This window comes from Opisthocomus hoazin, chromosome 2 (assembly GCF_030867145.1).
Source record: "Opisthocomus hoazin isolate bOpiHoa1 chromosome 2, bOpiHoa1.hap1, whole genome shotgun sequence".
Taxonomy (NCBI): domain Eukaryota; kingdom Metazoa; phylum Chordata; class Aves; order Opisthocomiformes; family Opisthocomidae; genus Opisthocomus; species Opisthocomus hoazin.
This window is the reverse complement of record NC_134415.1, coordinates 18,711,251-18,726,778: the sequence shown is the minus strand read 5'-3', so window position 1 is coordinate 18,726,778 and position 15,528 is coordinate 18,711,251. Positions and strand designations below refer to the sequence as shown.

At 41.6% G+C, this 15,528-nt stretch overlaps 1 protein-coding gene across 1 annotated transcript in view; it reads right to left on the bottom strand.

Moving 5' to 3' along the window:
* The window catches only part of GLP1R (glucagon like peptide 1 receptor), a 96,576-nt gene that overhangs the window by 18,022 nt on the left and 63,026 nt on the right, over positions 1–15,528 (bottom strand). The window contains 4 exon segments of the mRNA XM_075444297.1: positions 5,297–5,456; positions 6,992–7,145; positions 10,314–10,420; positions 13,014–13,123. Of these exon segments, the coding sequence (XP_075300412.1) occupies positions 5,297–5,456; positions 6,992–7,145; positions 10,314–10,420; positions 13,014–13,123 (531 nt within the window).

The window sequence follows — 15,528 nt, the reverse complement described above, 5'->3', positions numbered from 1 at the left end:
GCGATAACAACAATGATTTGTGGCTATCTCCATCTTGTAGCTACATCAGAAATCTCTCCATATTTAATCGCATTACTTGACATCTGAATTGAGAATCTGTTGTTAATATTATGTTTCAAGAGCCTAGCCAGGGAGAGGCTGGTATTGAACTGCATCAGCATCCTCCCATGCAAATATTATACAAATTAATAGCCAGCATGTACAGGGTGACTTGTTCAACATCCTCTGCCCACTCCCACTTGTGATGCAGGCCCCTGGTGCCTTGGTGTTGCAACACCATCGTTCACATTATTTTCCACACCAGCAATAGTCATTTTAATCTGAGACACCAAGACTTAACAGTGCAATACATACATGTAAGCTTTGAACACCAGTGAAAATTCTACACGGATACCATCTTATACCTACCAAATTCACAAAGTCTTGTCCTTAGAAATGGGTGGCTCTGAAAACTGTCTGGGACACACTCTCAGCAGATGGGAATGCGTTCAGTTTTCCAAAGCTCTAGTCAAGATCTGAAGAGGAGACTGCCCCAAGAACATTCCCTAATCCACCTCAAGTGCGTAGAAGTCATTCACAACAGCAAAAGAGCAAGTCTGTGGCATCTCTGCAATAACTGTAATTTGCAAGGATCACTGAGGCTCTCCATAGATTAATTTACAATCTTGATGCCTAATTAAGCTGCATTAACTAGCACAAATGCAAATATCATTCTGGTTACTTCACTCAGGCAAAAGACAATTGCCTGGCTTGAGCAGGCAGTGGAAGCAAACTGCATACAGCTCCTTGAATAAACTCCACAGATGACTATTATTCATGAACAGAATCAGTGTTGTGTTCCAGTCCTGGGCTCCCAACATGCAGCTTTTTTGGTGCATCTGAGTTTCAGTCCTACATCTCTTTCTCTTGCTGCTGCTATTCATAAAATATCAAATATCTGTGAAAAAAATGCACCCATTCATAGGATGCACTTATTTAAGATATAGGCTGAACTCTTTCCGGTTTTGCTTTTTGTCATACAGAAATTTCCAAGATTGATCTTTTCCCAGATTAACCAACCACAGAAAGGTCTTTGAATTCTGGAAATGGCAACATCTACTTTTGCCTGTACCGCATCACTGCTGAAGATGCCAGCAACTGCAACAGCCTGTTTATAAAAGCCTCTGCCACATTAATTCTTACAGTCTGATAACTGACCAAAAAACTTTGAACACTGCATGTTGATTGTGAAATCTGTGAAGTGTACTAGGAAATAAGCATGCCGACAGCTCAGCTAATAAAGTTCAACTTCAAATGACAAGGGACAGGGCATCCGAATTATAGGCTGTGATAATAATATATACTACAGATGATGAGAAAGTAATGGAACTGCCAAATCAACATCTTGCCACCCTACTGCATAAACAAGCAGCACAATCCACTTATTTTCAGTCTACCTTACATATTCTACACCTAGCCAGGTGTCTGCATCGTAAGAAAAAGAAAAAAAGTTGGAAAACCAGGCATTATCTGTCATGATAACAGGATGGGGTAGATAAAAAGAAAGCTGTGAGAAATTCTACACAGGAATCGCCGTTTTGCTGACATTTTCACAATGCTCCACTATCCATAATGAGAGAGGATAGCTATTCGTGTTGCTGCAAATGGAAGTTACCATGTCCTGGTCGCAGCACGTAAACATCAGCCTCTCTATTTAACGTGTTTGAGATATTTTGGTAACACAACAGCAGAGCTCAGGGTTGTTCTGGAGCCCACCAAGTAGCAGTTACCACGAAAGGTGGCAGCAGGTGGTGCTATTCCATACTGCCTTTCCTTCTTTCCCTCACCTCGATGCGCAAGTTGTCACTCTTACAGACACACAGAATTTCTAGCTTTGCATTGTACGTACAGACAGTTTCAGGGGACAAAGTTGCATGAGGAGCAAGAGAGGTTCCCCTCATCCTCACGTGCTGATTAGAGATTCTGTCTGAAGTAAATTGGTCTCTGCAAGACCAGAGCACTGCAATCCTGCCAAGACCCTTAAATAAGGACGTATTCCGAATATAGCATTTTAGGACTGTTGAGTTTGTGTATAAGCTCACATTTCAGATGTAACCTGACATCACTGGGTTCCGCGTGGTAAGAAGGTCAACCTCCGCGACCACCAGGCACACAAACCAGGACACCACTGCTGTCAGAAGAATTCTGATCCTCTCCTCTCCCCAGGATGGTCTGACTTCATCAACTGCTTGATGCATGAATGCAAGAAGTATGTCATGAACTGAAATAAGCGATAAACCAATATGACTAGACGGAGAAAGAGTAAGAGCATTGAAGATGTGAGAAAAGATGAAATGTTATTCTTTAATAAAGAAAAAGCATGAAAGAGTTGAATCCAGAAGACAGAGTGAAGAGAATTAAGAGAAGCTCCTGACAGATGCGTTTCCTTCCAGGATCAGTCTGGACAGAAAACCAATTTTCACATCCTTGTCTGAAACGCAGTTTTTTTCATTTGTAAACAGACAACAAATGGTCCTGTTGCTACACTAAGTTCATACTGGGTGTCAGAAGGAAAATTTCTGACTGGCTCTGTTCCAGTCAGATCTTCCTGGCAATCAGGATGGCGCTTTTTGACACCCTAGCTAGGCTTCCTGATGTTAATAGCTTCATTCCCTCAAAGTACATTTCCTTAGAGCAAGTATGGATTGCAAAGAGTTGGAAGGAAGGGATTTTTTTTTTTTTATGGCAGTTTCCCTGCTGCAAGTGCAGCTGGGTGTAAAATTGCCATAGAAGCTCACAGAATGTTTAGCTTTTCACTAACATTTTCTTCTTAGCCTTTAGTGCTGAAAATTGTCGTCTCCTGTCGTTCTTCCCGCCTGGATGCCGCACACAGTCACTGCGGGATGGTGCTGCCATTTCCCATTCCGCCCTCCTCCCCCCCTTCTGAATGTGAACAGGTCCTTCTTCCACAAAAAGCTGCTGAAAGATGCACACAGCAGCGTTACAATATAAACTGCTCTTCTCTGGAAACTCCTTTGTGCAGCACTGACACAGCTGTTTGAAGTCAACGTCAAGCTCAGCGACTCTTCACTTGGGCTCAGACACGATGAACAGCAAGTTGATGTCCCAACACCAAAACCAGCCTTTTTTTTTTTTCTGCAAGTGATAATGACGATCTGAATCAACATCCTGTTTAGCTGCTGTTGTGCTGACCTCCAGGCTGAAGAGAACAACTCGTCTACCTGCTCTGCCATTAGCCTATTAAGAATTCCATTTGTTGATGCTCTTAGTGATTCTGCCTTCCCCCCCTCCCCCTGCCTCTCAGCTTTGAAAATGGCATAAACCATTGTTTTTGCAGTAAGATATGTGGAACTCGGGTTTGACACAAATATATGAAAGTCTGCTTTTACAAATAAAAAGATGACATAAGCAAGACATTTTCTACATTAAATGAAATTGGAAAAATTTAACACTGCCATCTCAAAGCCTAATGCGGTGTGAAATCTTGGCAGGGAAGTGGCCGTTACAGGGACACAGTTACCTCACAAGTAATCAGGAAGGTTTATAGAATCCTATCACAATATACATGATGGCAATATAAATGACTCCTAATTTATAAAATTACATTAGTTTCCTTAGGTCTATCAAGACTTTATAACTTTTCTAGCTTTTGCAAAGTACAGTAACACAAGATAAACAGTTTTTCCCCCCTTATAAAACACTGACACTGAACAGAGTACAGGCAGAGCATTGCTAAGAAGCTTGGACGAAACCCATATACCCAGTGCCAAGTTCTGGCACTGCCACTCTTTTCCACAAATTCATCCAGAAATTCAACATACAGTAAAAAAAACTTCCATTGTAAAGGAAGAACAAAACCAAAACAGCATATTCTGTTTCTGCCTTCTGCTTTTGCAAGAGGCAAACTGTTAACTAGAAGTGATTCAGATCAAAACCATCCTACCCCTTACTTATAAAACACCACAATATCCTCAGGATTTGGCTAGATATAATTTTGGTCCAATTTCTTTCCATTTCATCTCACGACCTCAGTCAGTGCTTCACGATAGCTCCCCCATCTTTTTTTTTTTCTTTTTAATTGCGGATACGGCTATTCATAACATATGATTAAAACATACATAGTTCAAATGTTATACAGGATGCTGTTGCTTTTGCTGCATGTCCTGTATAAAACAATAATGGAAGATAAAGAACTTTTTAAACTAAGACCCTCCAGCAGGAAATTGCTATTACTTGCATTTATTTATTTCCATCAATATGCTGGAAAGTTGCTCCTCATATATCACTGTTCAGTAGAATTGGGTAATTTACAGTAAGCCATTCACACGTACTTTACCAGTGAACTGATTTGCTAGAATATTCACAGTTGGCAAATCCATAGAGACAGAAGGACAGCCAAAGCAATTTAAATACTCAAAATAGTATCTGTGAAAGCACTTGCAGTATTTACTTGGATTTACTTCAGCTTTCCAAAAACTGCCTCCTTTCCACCAAAAGGGGAGGGGGGGAAGAGGAAGGGAGAGAATGCAATAAAAGCACACAAGAGATCATTCAAAAAATAGGAGTAATCCCAAACAGTAATATATTTTCAGGCTAACTGGACAGCGAAAGAATCAAAGCTTTAGGATTTCTACAGAAAGCGACTCTGGCTCAACCAACTGATTCCAAGGCATCACAGTCCTTAATTTCAAGCACACACATCCCCATCGCATGTACACCCCGACCACTCTTTTGCCCGACAATCATTACTTGACTTGCTCTGTCCACTTAACCAGCCTGACAACTCCCTGCTAGCAGCCCCTTGTTAATCAGCCGCTTTGCATTCCCATAGCTCACGCAGCCACCATTTCTCTACTCTTATCCTTGACCAGATACAAGGTATCATCACTATTTTGCACCACAAGTAGTTCACACACCTTTGAATGCAATTCAGGAGACGAAGCAGGACAGTCCAGGAAAGTCCACACTCACCTGGAATCACCCATGCATCTTTTTTACTGGGAAGCTGAATCTTGCAGGAAAAGTATCACGTGCCTGCCACTGATTTGGGGAGTTTCAGCAGTGCCGCACAGCCCCTGCGTTATGAACCCACAGCCTCTACACTGCCAGCATCCAGGAGCTGTGCTGGCCCAGCACCCTCTGACTCAAACAAGGTGAGGGACTGGGAACAAAAGGGGAATGGAGAGTGCAAGGCTTGAACTGGGTGACACTAAGATAGATACACAAGATTTTTTTCCTATTCTACCATCTGCCGGTGCAGGCAGCCACAGGCGGACATACGGAAAGATCAACTTACCCCAGCCAATGCAGAGATAAAGCCGAAAAATTCTCTGCTCAGAAAAGACTGAAAGTACCAGCAGCGTGTACAGGTACATGCCTTCCACCAGCAACCAGTAGTAGTTTGCAGCCACGCAATATTGCATCATCACAAAGACCAAGCGGCAGCTGAGCGATTCCTGTGATGGAAGAAAGCACAGCTCAAATGAAGGCAACGGGCTGGGAATAAAAGGATACTAACCCAAATGACTGGCTCGCTCTCCTACTCTTAATTGCTCCTCAAAACAACACTTGCTAAATTAATCACAATTGAGTACTGAAGCCAGTAATAGGTGCTATACACAGCAGATCGATGCTTTCAACAACATTCTTCCTTTAAAAAAAAAAATTAAAAGTTACATTTTCTGCATTTTCCCTCAATAATCAACGGATTACAATTTGAAAAGCACAACACAAAGATGAAAAGCAGAGCAAGTGAAAGGTACTGTATCAAGTTCAGTCAGTGAATCTTCTCACTTCCCCAGATATTCTATTCTGCAGCTGAGAATTTCTCTGTTAAAGAGCAAATAGTGGATGCCATAATGTTGACTATTTTGCAAAGCAAAAGATTTTTGATAGAACAGCAATACTGCCCAGTGCATCACATTTAAATTCAAAATCTCTCTTGGCTGGTAAATTACAGAGAAGTAGTCAGCAGGGCTTTAGGTAAGTACGAAACCCAATTACCTAATTTATATATCCATCAGATCTGATGAAATCACTATTGGATAAATCATGTGTGAAAGCACAAAGCCTAGGTTTTTTTGAAAGGATGACTGACAATAAAATGCAAATATTTCCAAACCATTTACAGTATGTACTACAATTATATTTTCTGCTAATTGATAAATTGCAGATGAAAATAAATCAACCATCATATGATATTCACTACATGGTATCAGTGCTTAAGCCTCAGGCAGAGCGTCAGAAAAGGATAGGTACTAAGTAGGTATCAGAAGACATATCCTTTACGATCCCAACCCTGTACTGCAGCAGCAAATGCTGTACCTGTGTTCTAGAATCACAAGAGCTATACAGATAATGCAAATCCCTGTCTTTGAGGATTCAAGTATGCTTTGTATTCCAGATCCGAAGGGGGAAAGGCATGCTTTCATCGTGTTCACAAAAGAGTTGTATATCCTCTCCCTTCGATTAGAAGTATTTAATTAGCCTGTTCCTCCACAGCTTTTCTAAATGCTTTCAAATTCGCATTTTAATCAGATGCTTCCCCTTTTTCTGTCATTAACAGATTATAAAGGTCTCAAAGAACAACCAGCTAATTTGGTCATTATACAAGATAGACAGTCCTATCACAAAAGGTGCTGGCTTAGGGAAATGAATGCTCTTTTGTTACTGCTAGAAGAAATGAACCTGCAGCATGGGAAGAAGACACGGGCATCTGTATACACATAAAAAATCCACCTCTTCATGCTTCCTGTGTCTAGTAGGGGCAAACTTCCCACAGGCAGAGAAGTGTGCCATGGCATCAGTTACTTGCCTGTACCAAGCCTTAGGTGGAACAACCGCAACTGCATACATAATCCTACAAGTTCCAGAGAAACTCCGTGGACTGAAGAACAGCAATTCTGTACAACATGAAATTACCTGCTGTCATGCAGACACACCACAGTGCTGACTCCAACATCTCGAGAACCACCAGGGTGTCTGCCCCTACCTGGAAGGAGATAAGTCCTTCCCACTGGTGCTCCTGCGTGGCTGTGCTGTACATCCACTTCACCACTGAGTCTTTAATGAAGACAGATATAGCCCGCAGAATAAAAGAGGTGAAGAGGTTCAGGTGAATATAATTCCTCGTGCAATGCAGATGTCTGTAAAAAGGAAGAACCAGTTATGATCCACTGCCCATATAAAAATTGCACCATTATGCACAGGACTGAGGGAAGGAACAGTGAGCCGTGCTGGAAACCAGGAGGTAGCAGAGGAAATCCCCTAACTTGAGAAAGGCTGCAGGGATTTCAAACTGTCTTTGGGAAGAAATCACTATCAAGGAAAAGACATTCAAGACTTCAGTCCTAAGTGTGAATGTTTGAGGGAAGGAATGAGATCAGTGTGCATGGAAAAAAAGTATGTTAAAATTTTAAAAAGTGTAAAAATAAAGTCATTTTTAGAAGACATATCTAAAAGGACTAAAAAAGTCAAGTTTCACATAATGCTGAACCTAGTCTCTTTAAATTGACCCCAATGTCACTGCACAGGTTCACCTCGGCAAGGCTCAGTAACGGGTGTGCAGTACAGCTTTAGGCTGTGCTCAAACTCACAATGAACAACATCCACCTGCAAATTACCGCTTGGACAACAACAGAAAAATCTGTATTCAGATTGCCTCCTGGGGGAATTGTAAATACTTTTGGTAGAACTAAAAGGAATAGAATTTTCACCTCTGTTCAGAATTGAAAACAAAACAAAAAAAAAACCCACAGAAAAAAAATCCTCTTGAGTTTCAGCAGCCAGCTGCAAAGACAGTAAAATTGCTACTTGTCAAAAAAGAGCATGTTAAGAGATAGCAAAAGAAACTGCAGTCATGCAAATGGCATCCAACTGCAGAGTGCTGCCAACGTTTTACTAGCCTTAGCCACAAACATTTTTCTTCCAGCACTGCAAGGGTACACACATTGCTTCAAAGGAAGTTACACTGGGTATGATTCTTTTTTGATGCTAAGAGATGCAGGTAACACGATAAACAGCAATTGTTCCAGCAAGAGTTTCAGTAGACTGATGTTTTAAATGTCTATTTTTACTGCTCTATAATTTAGGGTAGAAAAATAGACTTGGTCTGAAAGTTATCAGGTTTGCACTGAAGAAGAAGGAGAACTATTTTCCATAGGTCAAACAGAATTTTGTGCATCGCTTTTCAGTCACAGTCTACTTCAAAACGTACCTATGATTAACATTTATTTTCCTTTAACTCAAAATTTGTTGCTACCCTTCAGAACTGCTACACATTTAAATCTGATTGAAAAAAAATTATGTAAATTAGACAGTTGAAGAAAATAGGTTGCAAGTAGTTACTGAGTATTTCTCCTACAGGCAATGCAAGTTATTAAAATTGTTTCAGTCATGAAGTTATGGGCCTAATTCAGCTTCCATCACTGAAGTTACAGACTTTTCTTCCATTTCTTTCAGAGAATGCAAAATCAGACACTAGAGATATATTGTTTCCTCTATTGTATCATTATTATAAGCAAATATAAAGGTTATTCTGTAGTCTAAGAACTAAAAAAGGCCTTCCTATTACAAAAGTCGAGGACATCAGCATTATGGTACCATCGAATTAAATTTCAGTCCCCATTTGTTGAGGTTTGCACAACTGCTGGGAGAGGCCACAAGTGGAGGTTCCAGTCAGCATCTAGCAACTGCAATCCACGCAGGGATAGGTCTCCTGTATTTCATACGATCCAGGACCAAGCTGTCTCCAGATAGACAATGTAGACAGGAAAGCACAAAAATGGTTCGATGACACAGTTTTAACAAGGCTCTCGGCCTCTTTAGCATCTCTGAAACCTCATTTTCAAGATCAGAAGCACACACTCCTGTACACTTCCCCAGATCCTGCTTCACAGCTAAAGGAAAAAAAGCTAAAGCATCTCTCCACAAAAGTCAAGGCATCAAAATTCCCTCCCTCCTACTGGTCCTCGGTTACAAACTTGCTCTTTGTTCCCTGCCAAAAGCACGTACAGCCTTCCTTCAAAAAGTATATGCTTGTGCTCTGTGACCTTTACATTGGGCTGCTAAGATTACTCAAAAAGTGTCAGTGATGGGTGAAACAAGGAGAAAGCACTTATCCCGGGAGACATTTGGAGACTTCAAGATCATCTGGTGTTTTGTCAGATGAGTCCCAAAGTTGGACAGGTACAACACGTACAAATCATAACTATCACGTGGCATTCACAGAGGGTGAGCATGTCTCTGCGTTTCTGCAGTCATTTTAAATCTTCTTTGAGATCGCCAGCCTGTGATTCTCCACTGGCAGGAGGTGGGATAACACAATGCTAAAAGGTGTGGTACAATATTAGACGCTACGTACAGCAGCAGGGAGCAGGACTTCACAGCAGAGGGACTTCTTTCCCACAACAGAGCAGGATCACATATTTGCGTTTTCTAAATTGTCAGTCTCCTGTGCTCAGCATCCCCAAACTGCAGGCAGGTCTGGCTGGAATCAGGACACCTCTTGCATTTACAGAGGGGGAAAAAAGATCTCTCCGTTGGAGTTCAAAGCTGTGGGGTTTTTTTTTTTTTCTTGTATTCTTTTTTCTTTTAACCAAAGCTGTGCGGTGTAGCATTGGCACATGCAAGCAATAGTCTCTCAATTTTGATGCACTCTATGCAATTTGTTAGTGTATACCTGGATGAACCCAAATATGCCAATCTGACCAGGTGACAACAATTTATTTCACAGAAACTTTTGAAGTTTCAAAATTAAATTTCTCTTCTACATTGCAAAAGAATCGAGAATTTCTGAAAGTTCTCCAAAAAGAGAAATTGTGTCAAAAACCCATTTCTGTGTTGAAACACATCCTGCATGTGGGAGCTGGGCAATAGGGCAGACTGAGCTTTATGCGCTGTGTAATTCCAAGCAAGGCAGCATGAAAACTTCTGTGCTAAATGTCCTCTCACACCCCAGACTAGTGCCCCATCTGCAAGGCAACAACACAAGGAAATGCTGGAATCTCTCTCTTTCCATCTCTTCCAATTGAAATTTCATTGAAATAAAAATCATCACAACAAAATATTTCAACTGATAAAAAGCACTTGTTACATACATTTATATTGGTAACACTGCCAAAATTTGGGAATTTTACTTGCATTTTGAGAAGAAATGATTATAGGAAGGAACACAGAAATGATGCAAGATAGAGAAATAATAAGGTGATGGAAGAAGGGAAAAAAAATTCAAATGTTTCTGTCGAAGTCTGATACCATCATACAGAAAACACATAACACCTTTTCTCCACTCTCTTCAAAGCTTCACCAGTTACCTGAATCCAAGAAGAATGGCAGTTGCTATTACAAGGGCAGAGAAGGAAAGAGCATATCCAATGGTGTATATGATGGACAAATTCAGGAGCTGTTCTTCTGGTGCATCCTGAGAGCATATAAAGGAGAAAAGAAAGAAAAACAAAAAAAGAGGGAGGAAAAAACAGAGCTCATGGGCTTCAGTTCTTTTCTCCCAGCTGCTTTCTAAATTTTCTTAATGATAACCAGAAGTCATTCTCATACTTTGAAGTTTAACTGTACATATTAAATCAGTCTTCCACTTTTCATATGTTCTAAAGAAATAAAAATTTAATCTTAATTCGCCAGCTGCTCCCAGGCGTTCCCTCAAACTGTTGGGTTTTGCAGCCAGGCTAGAAAACAGATAATGTGACATTATTTCATAATAAAGTTGGAGACGCATGAATTACCACACAAGTAAGTCTTAAAGACATGGCAGGAAGCATGGACACAGCTCAACTCCACAGTAAAAATGGCAAAGCTGATGTTTTCAGACTTGAACACTTAAAGCAAATCTCCTTACTGCTGTAACGAGAAGGGGTTCTTTGGCTACATTTATACTTCGAAATATAACAAACCAGGTCCCATTTGTTGACTCTGAGGCAAAGCAGGTCTTGCATTCATAGAACTAAACTCTTTCCTGCCTCCAAACAGTCTCTCTTCTGCCTCAACTACGCAACCTCCTGGCAACGAGCCATAGCCCAGCACCTTCTCATGCCCTAGGTGTTACTGCACTGCCTGCGAGGGAGCGAGCCAACGTGGGCCAGGGCAGCAGGGATGCTCGCACCCCCCAACAGTCCTGGGCTGTGGCTCTCCTCAGGTTCACTGTTGAAGACATGACTGCTTGGGACCCCCACTTGAAAGCAGTGGCCAAAATGTTTAGGAAGAAAAAAAAACATTTGAAAAGCTACTGGCAACACAGGCTTAGTGCTCAGGCACATTAATATTCTCTATTCTGGTTCACTTCTAAGCATGTATCTTTGTCTAAATAGATTCAGGCATTTTACTTCCCTTCTTCAAGCTGTTAATTCTGCAACTGACTCCCGAGACCTGTGCTGTACAAAGGAATATATTCCTTGTACTTCAGAAATATGTACAGCTATTCAGATGTACTTTGCACAGCCAGGAGGACTGAAGGTGAACATACAGGCTGTTTCTCAGGGACTTGCTAGGTTAATGTTTTAAAAGGAAAGATATGAGAGAATTATGAAGAATTACAAAAAAATCTCTTGAGTATCAAAGCTCAGGCAAACTATTGAGACCTGACAATTTCACACAAATCAAAAACACATCACACAAAGTAAACAATGTTATTTTATAAAGATTCATTCACAAGCCCTTTAGATCTTGTTTTAGCAAGAGCAGTAATGTAATACACAGCAAACTTATCAAAACAACCTCTTGTTCTCCTGTACAAGATGCATAAAGCAAAGTAGGTTATGGGGAAGCTCTATATACATTAGCTGGAAAACCAAACGCAGCTGTTCACGTTTCGGGGAGTGACACCATGTACGCAGGGTTTCAGAATCCAGTTCACAGAAACTTGGAGGCAGGTGCCAAATGACCAAGCGTTACCATTAGGTATCTCTCTCCTTGGCATGTCTCAACACAGCTCTGGAAGCAACCGTAATGGCAAACAAGGAAAAGTCAAATGACCAGGCTTACACTTTTTGCGGTAAGATAACACGCTCTGCTGGGACATCCAAGAACACAGAAGGGAAAAGTAATAAGGCTGCAAATTAAAGTAAAAAATTTAACATATTTGTAGAATTAGAAACTACCTCTTTTCCTATCTCCTCCTAGTCTGAAACCATTTATTTCTTCTGAAGAACAAGGCACTGAGCAATGGGAATTGCAGAGGACAGATCCTGCAGCACTTGGGAATTTCATATACTTGAACTGTTTTGGCTAGGTATGCACTAGTTCCCAGTGCCCTGGGACAGAGAGTGCTCTCAATTTATGGGAGGAAAAGTATCCAAAGCTCTCTAGGCTCACAGCAGTAACGGTTATCACGTGTCACGAGAACGCACACAGCGCGCTAGCTGACGCCAATGGCTGACAAAAATCCCCTGGAAATCCCTATGCTCTCCTTCATTTGGTGCCAGGTGTCTCAGCTCCCTGCAGACTACAAAGCACTAGGGCAAAAAAATAACACTGACGAGCCTAATTCCATAGCCCACAGCAAATTAAGGTAAAAAGACCAAAAAACCCCAGACAAACAAAAAGCAGGGACTGCCCCCTGCCCAAAGGTGAAAAGCAAATATCCTTCAGTTCATCTTCATCACCTTAATAGCTGTTAAAAAGACAGAGAAAACAAATGGTAACTTTATTGTAATGTTGTGCCAATGGAAGAGAAGGCAAAGGAATAACAGCAGGTCACTGCTCCGGCCGGGGTGGGCTGCAGCTGAGCCCCTGGCACTGCCCGGCCCTGCTGCTGGGACTGCCTGGCTCGCTTGCCTGGCTCTCTCACGCCCATTTCAACCTGCTCTTGTCTACCCTCCGCGTTCCCTTTGCTTCAGGGAGAGTCCGTGTGTCCCTCACCGTTAGGCTCACCGAAGCGAGGCACCCAGGACGAGTCAGTAAAGATTACGCTGACAGGAACAAAAACGCGTGGGCATCGACGACTGTATTTTTCTTCTCTCTTGTCCCCAACAACAGCCACAGCAAGAGATAGAAACTCTTACCTGGTCAGAGGCCTCACACTCAGACAGGTTCCTCCAGGGCAGGGTCGAATTCTCCTTCAGCAGCCACGTCCCCTCCGGGGTGCAAAAGCGGTACGCCTGCCCACGCAGCACTGCCAGAAGCAAAGCGAGCCACGGGGTCAGCGGGAGAAGAGCCAAGAGCGGTCCAAGGCTCCGTGTAACCCTCCTTCCTCCCCAATCGCGCTCCCGGCTGGAGGGAGAAGCGGGGGTGTTGCTGGAGGGGTGCTTTGCCTGCTCCCCACCCACAGCTGCTCATCCTCGGGGATGGGGAGCAGCTTGGCAGGACACGGCTGCAGAGGGACCCGGTGGTGAATACTCCAGGACACCTGCTAACGGCTCCGCAGCGGCAACGAGCCTGAAACAGTTTGTGTGGATTTTACAGTGTATGTAAACTCCAGTTAACTAAAATACCAAATTTTAAGACATGCAAATTTGGAAGTGTTAAGCCTCAGCTACAAAGTTCACAGGGAAAAGAAGGCGCACAAAGAGTAAATGTGCTTTTTCTTTTCTGAGATCATGCAGACCCAGAGAAACCTCGGAACAGGTATGATAACGCAAGCTCCCCAAAACGTAAAGGCTTATACAAACATCTGTGCTACAAAATGAAGCTGCAAATCTTTGCCTAAACTACTCATGTAGTCTTTTTATTCTTCTGTCTACATGTTTGAATAACAAAACCAGCAATAAATAAAATGCCTTTCCAAAGCCGTTAGTGGATTGATCTTGTAAAAGCAGGTACAGTGAAATGGCTCATAATAAAATTACATCAAACTGAAGCACCAAAATAAAAGTACAAAGGAGAAGGAGCACTCAACCACAGTGTATCAAAAGAAACCCCATCTCTAGTGTCTGGAGTATTGGGGAAGTCTAACAACTTCTACTACTGTACATAAGCAACCTGGGGGTGCCCCTATATCAGAGTGTAGCTCGAGTAACAATGTTGGCTGCTTTGCAAACAAAGTTTCTTACTAATCACATTTCTCATCCAGTCAACTGACCTATTCTACATCACGAAGCTACCCCTCAAAAAGCAGTGCTGGGTCAATCGCTCAACCAGGGTTAGCCTCTACCAAAGCAATGTTTGGAAATAGACACTGAAGACATTTTGAGGTATGAGAAGCTGAGTTAGGAGGATTCACTTCTACACAGATGTCAAACTACCTCGCAGCTACAGCTTTTGCTCAAACCCAGCCCTGCCTGCTGCAACCTCACCCTCGTCAGCTCCCTCATTGCTGCAAACCAGAACTCGGCAGAACTCGGCATTTCTGTTCAACAGGAAAATATTAAAGCTTATTTGAAATTATAACAAATATAGGCTATTTGCCTATAGTAGGCTATTTGCCTACTAGTTGACAACTGGTAATTTATCTGATAATTGTCAGCAGTAGACTAGTAGTAGGTACTCTAATGAAGGATGACGTTTTAAAAAATTATATAGATATCCATATGCTAATAAGGCATTTCTAATGAATACGTTAAATGATTACTGATAATGGTTGTGGTAGGCATAGCCTATTTGCTTTTGTAATTGGTGTACCGAATCTACCAGTAAGAGATGATATAAAGAAGATATAAAAACTAAAGTTATGCCTGGTGGAGGTTTTTTCTTAGTGTTTGGTTTACACAAAACCAGAAGGAGAGATTAGGTCACCACATGCAACATGTACATTCACAGCCATTGACTGCTATGAACATTTTGGCACCTACTCTCCTCCATTATCTACTGCCAGTGTCAACCACTTCCTTCGGTCAGGATGTTGCCACCATGTTAAGCATCTCACACCTGACGAAGGAGACAACAAGTAGGAAAGCATCACTTTTTTTCCCCCCTCAAGATTAATGGACAGCAAATTGAAGTCAGTCATTCAAAATATCTAGGCAGCTCTAGGAGTCAAGAATCAGTAAATATTATATATTGGAAGCCAATAAAGGTGAAATCCAGGGGGTTAAAGTCCAGAGAGTTACAGGACCTAGAAATACAGTCTGAGTACCATTGCATGAGCTGTAACCAAGAAGCATCACAAGACTAAATTATTATGAGAAAATCTCACACAAAAAGAAATTCTACTATAGCCTTAAAACAAAGGAAAAACTTGCTAAAGAACGGATTTTTTGTTTTGTTTTGTTTTAAACATTATTTCACTTTCTCTGAAACTCTTTGTGATTTTTTTTCCCCAGTAGTTCTTACTGTCAAGGTCTGATTGGGATGAAATCTTAGCCTCAGAGTATTTATTTTCTCTCCAAATCATAGTGACACATTTTTAATTTTCTTTTTATTGATAACACTCCTTTTGAAATAATAAGGAAAATCTATTGTGTGCTCAAGCCTGGCATATATTGGAGAACGGAAGAGTTTCCAGTAAAGGAAACATGAAATTTGTCATCAGAGAGAAAGATGAGGCAATTCATTTAGATATGAAGAAAAAACTAGTGTAACCCTATTACAACACTAGAGAGTTCCTGCCACATCTAGGAATCACAAACTCAAACTGGACCG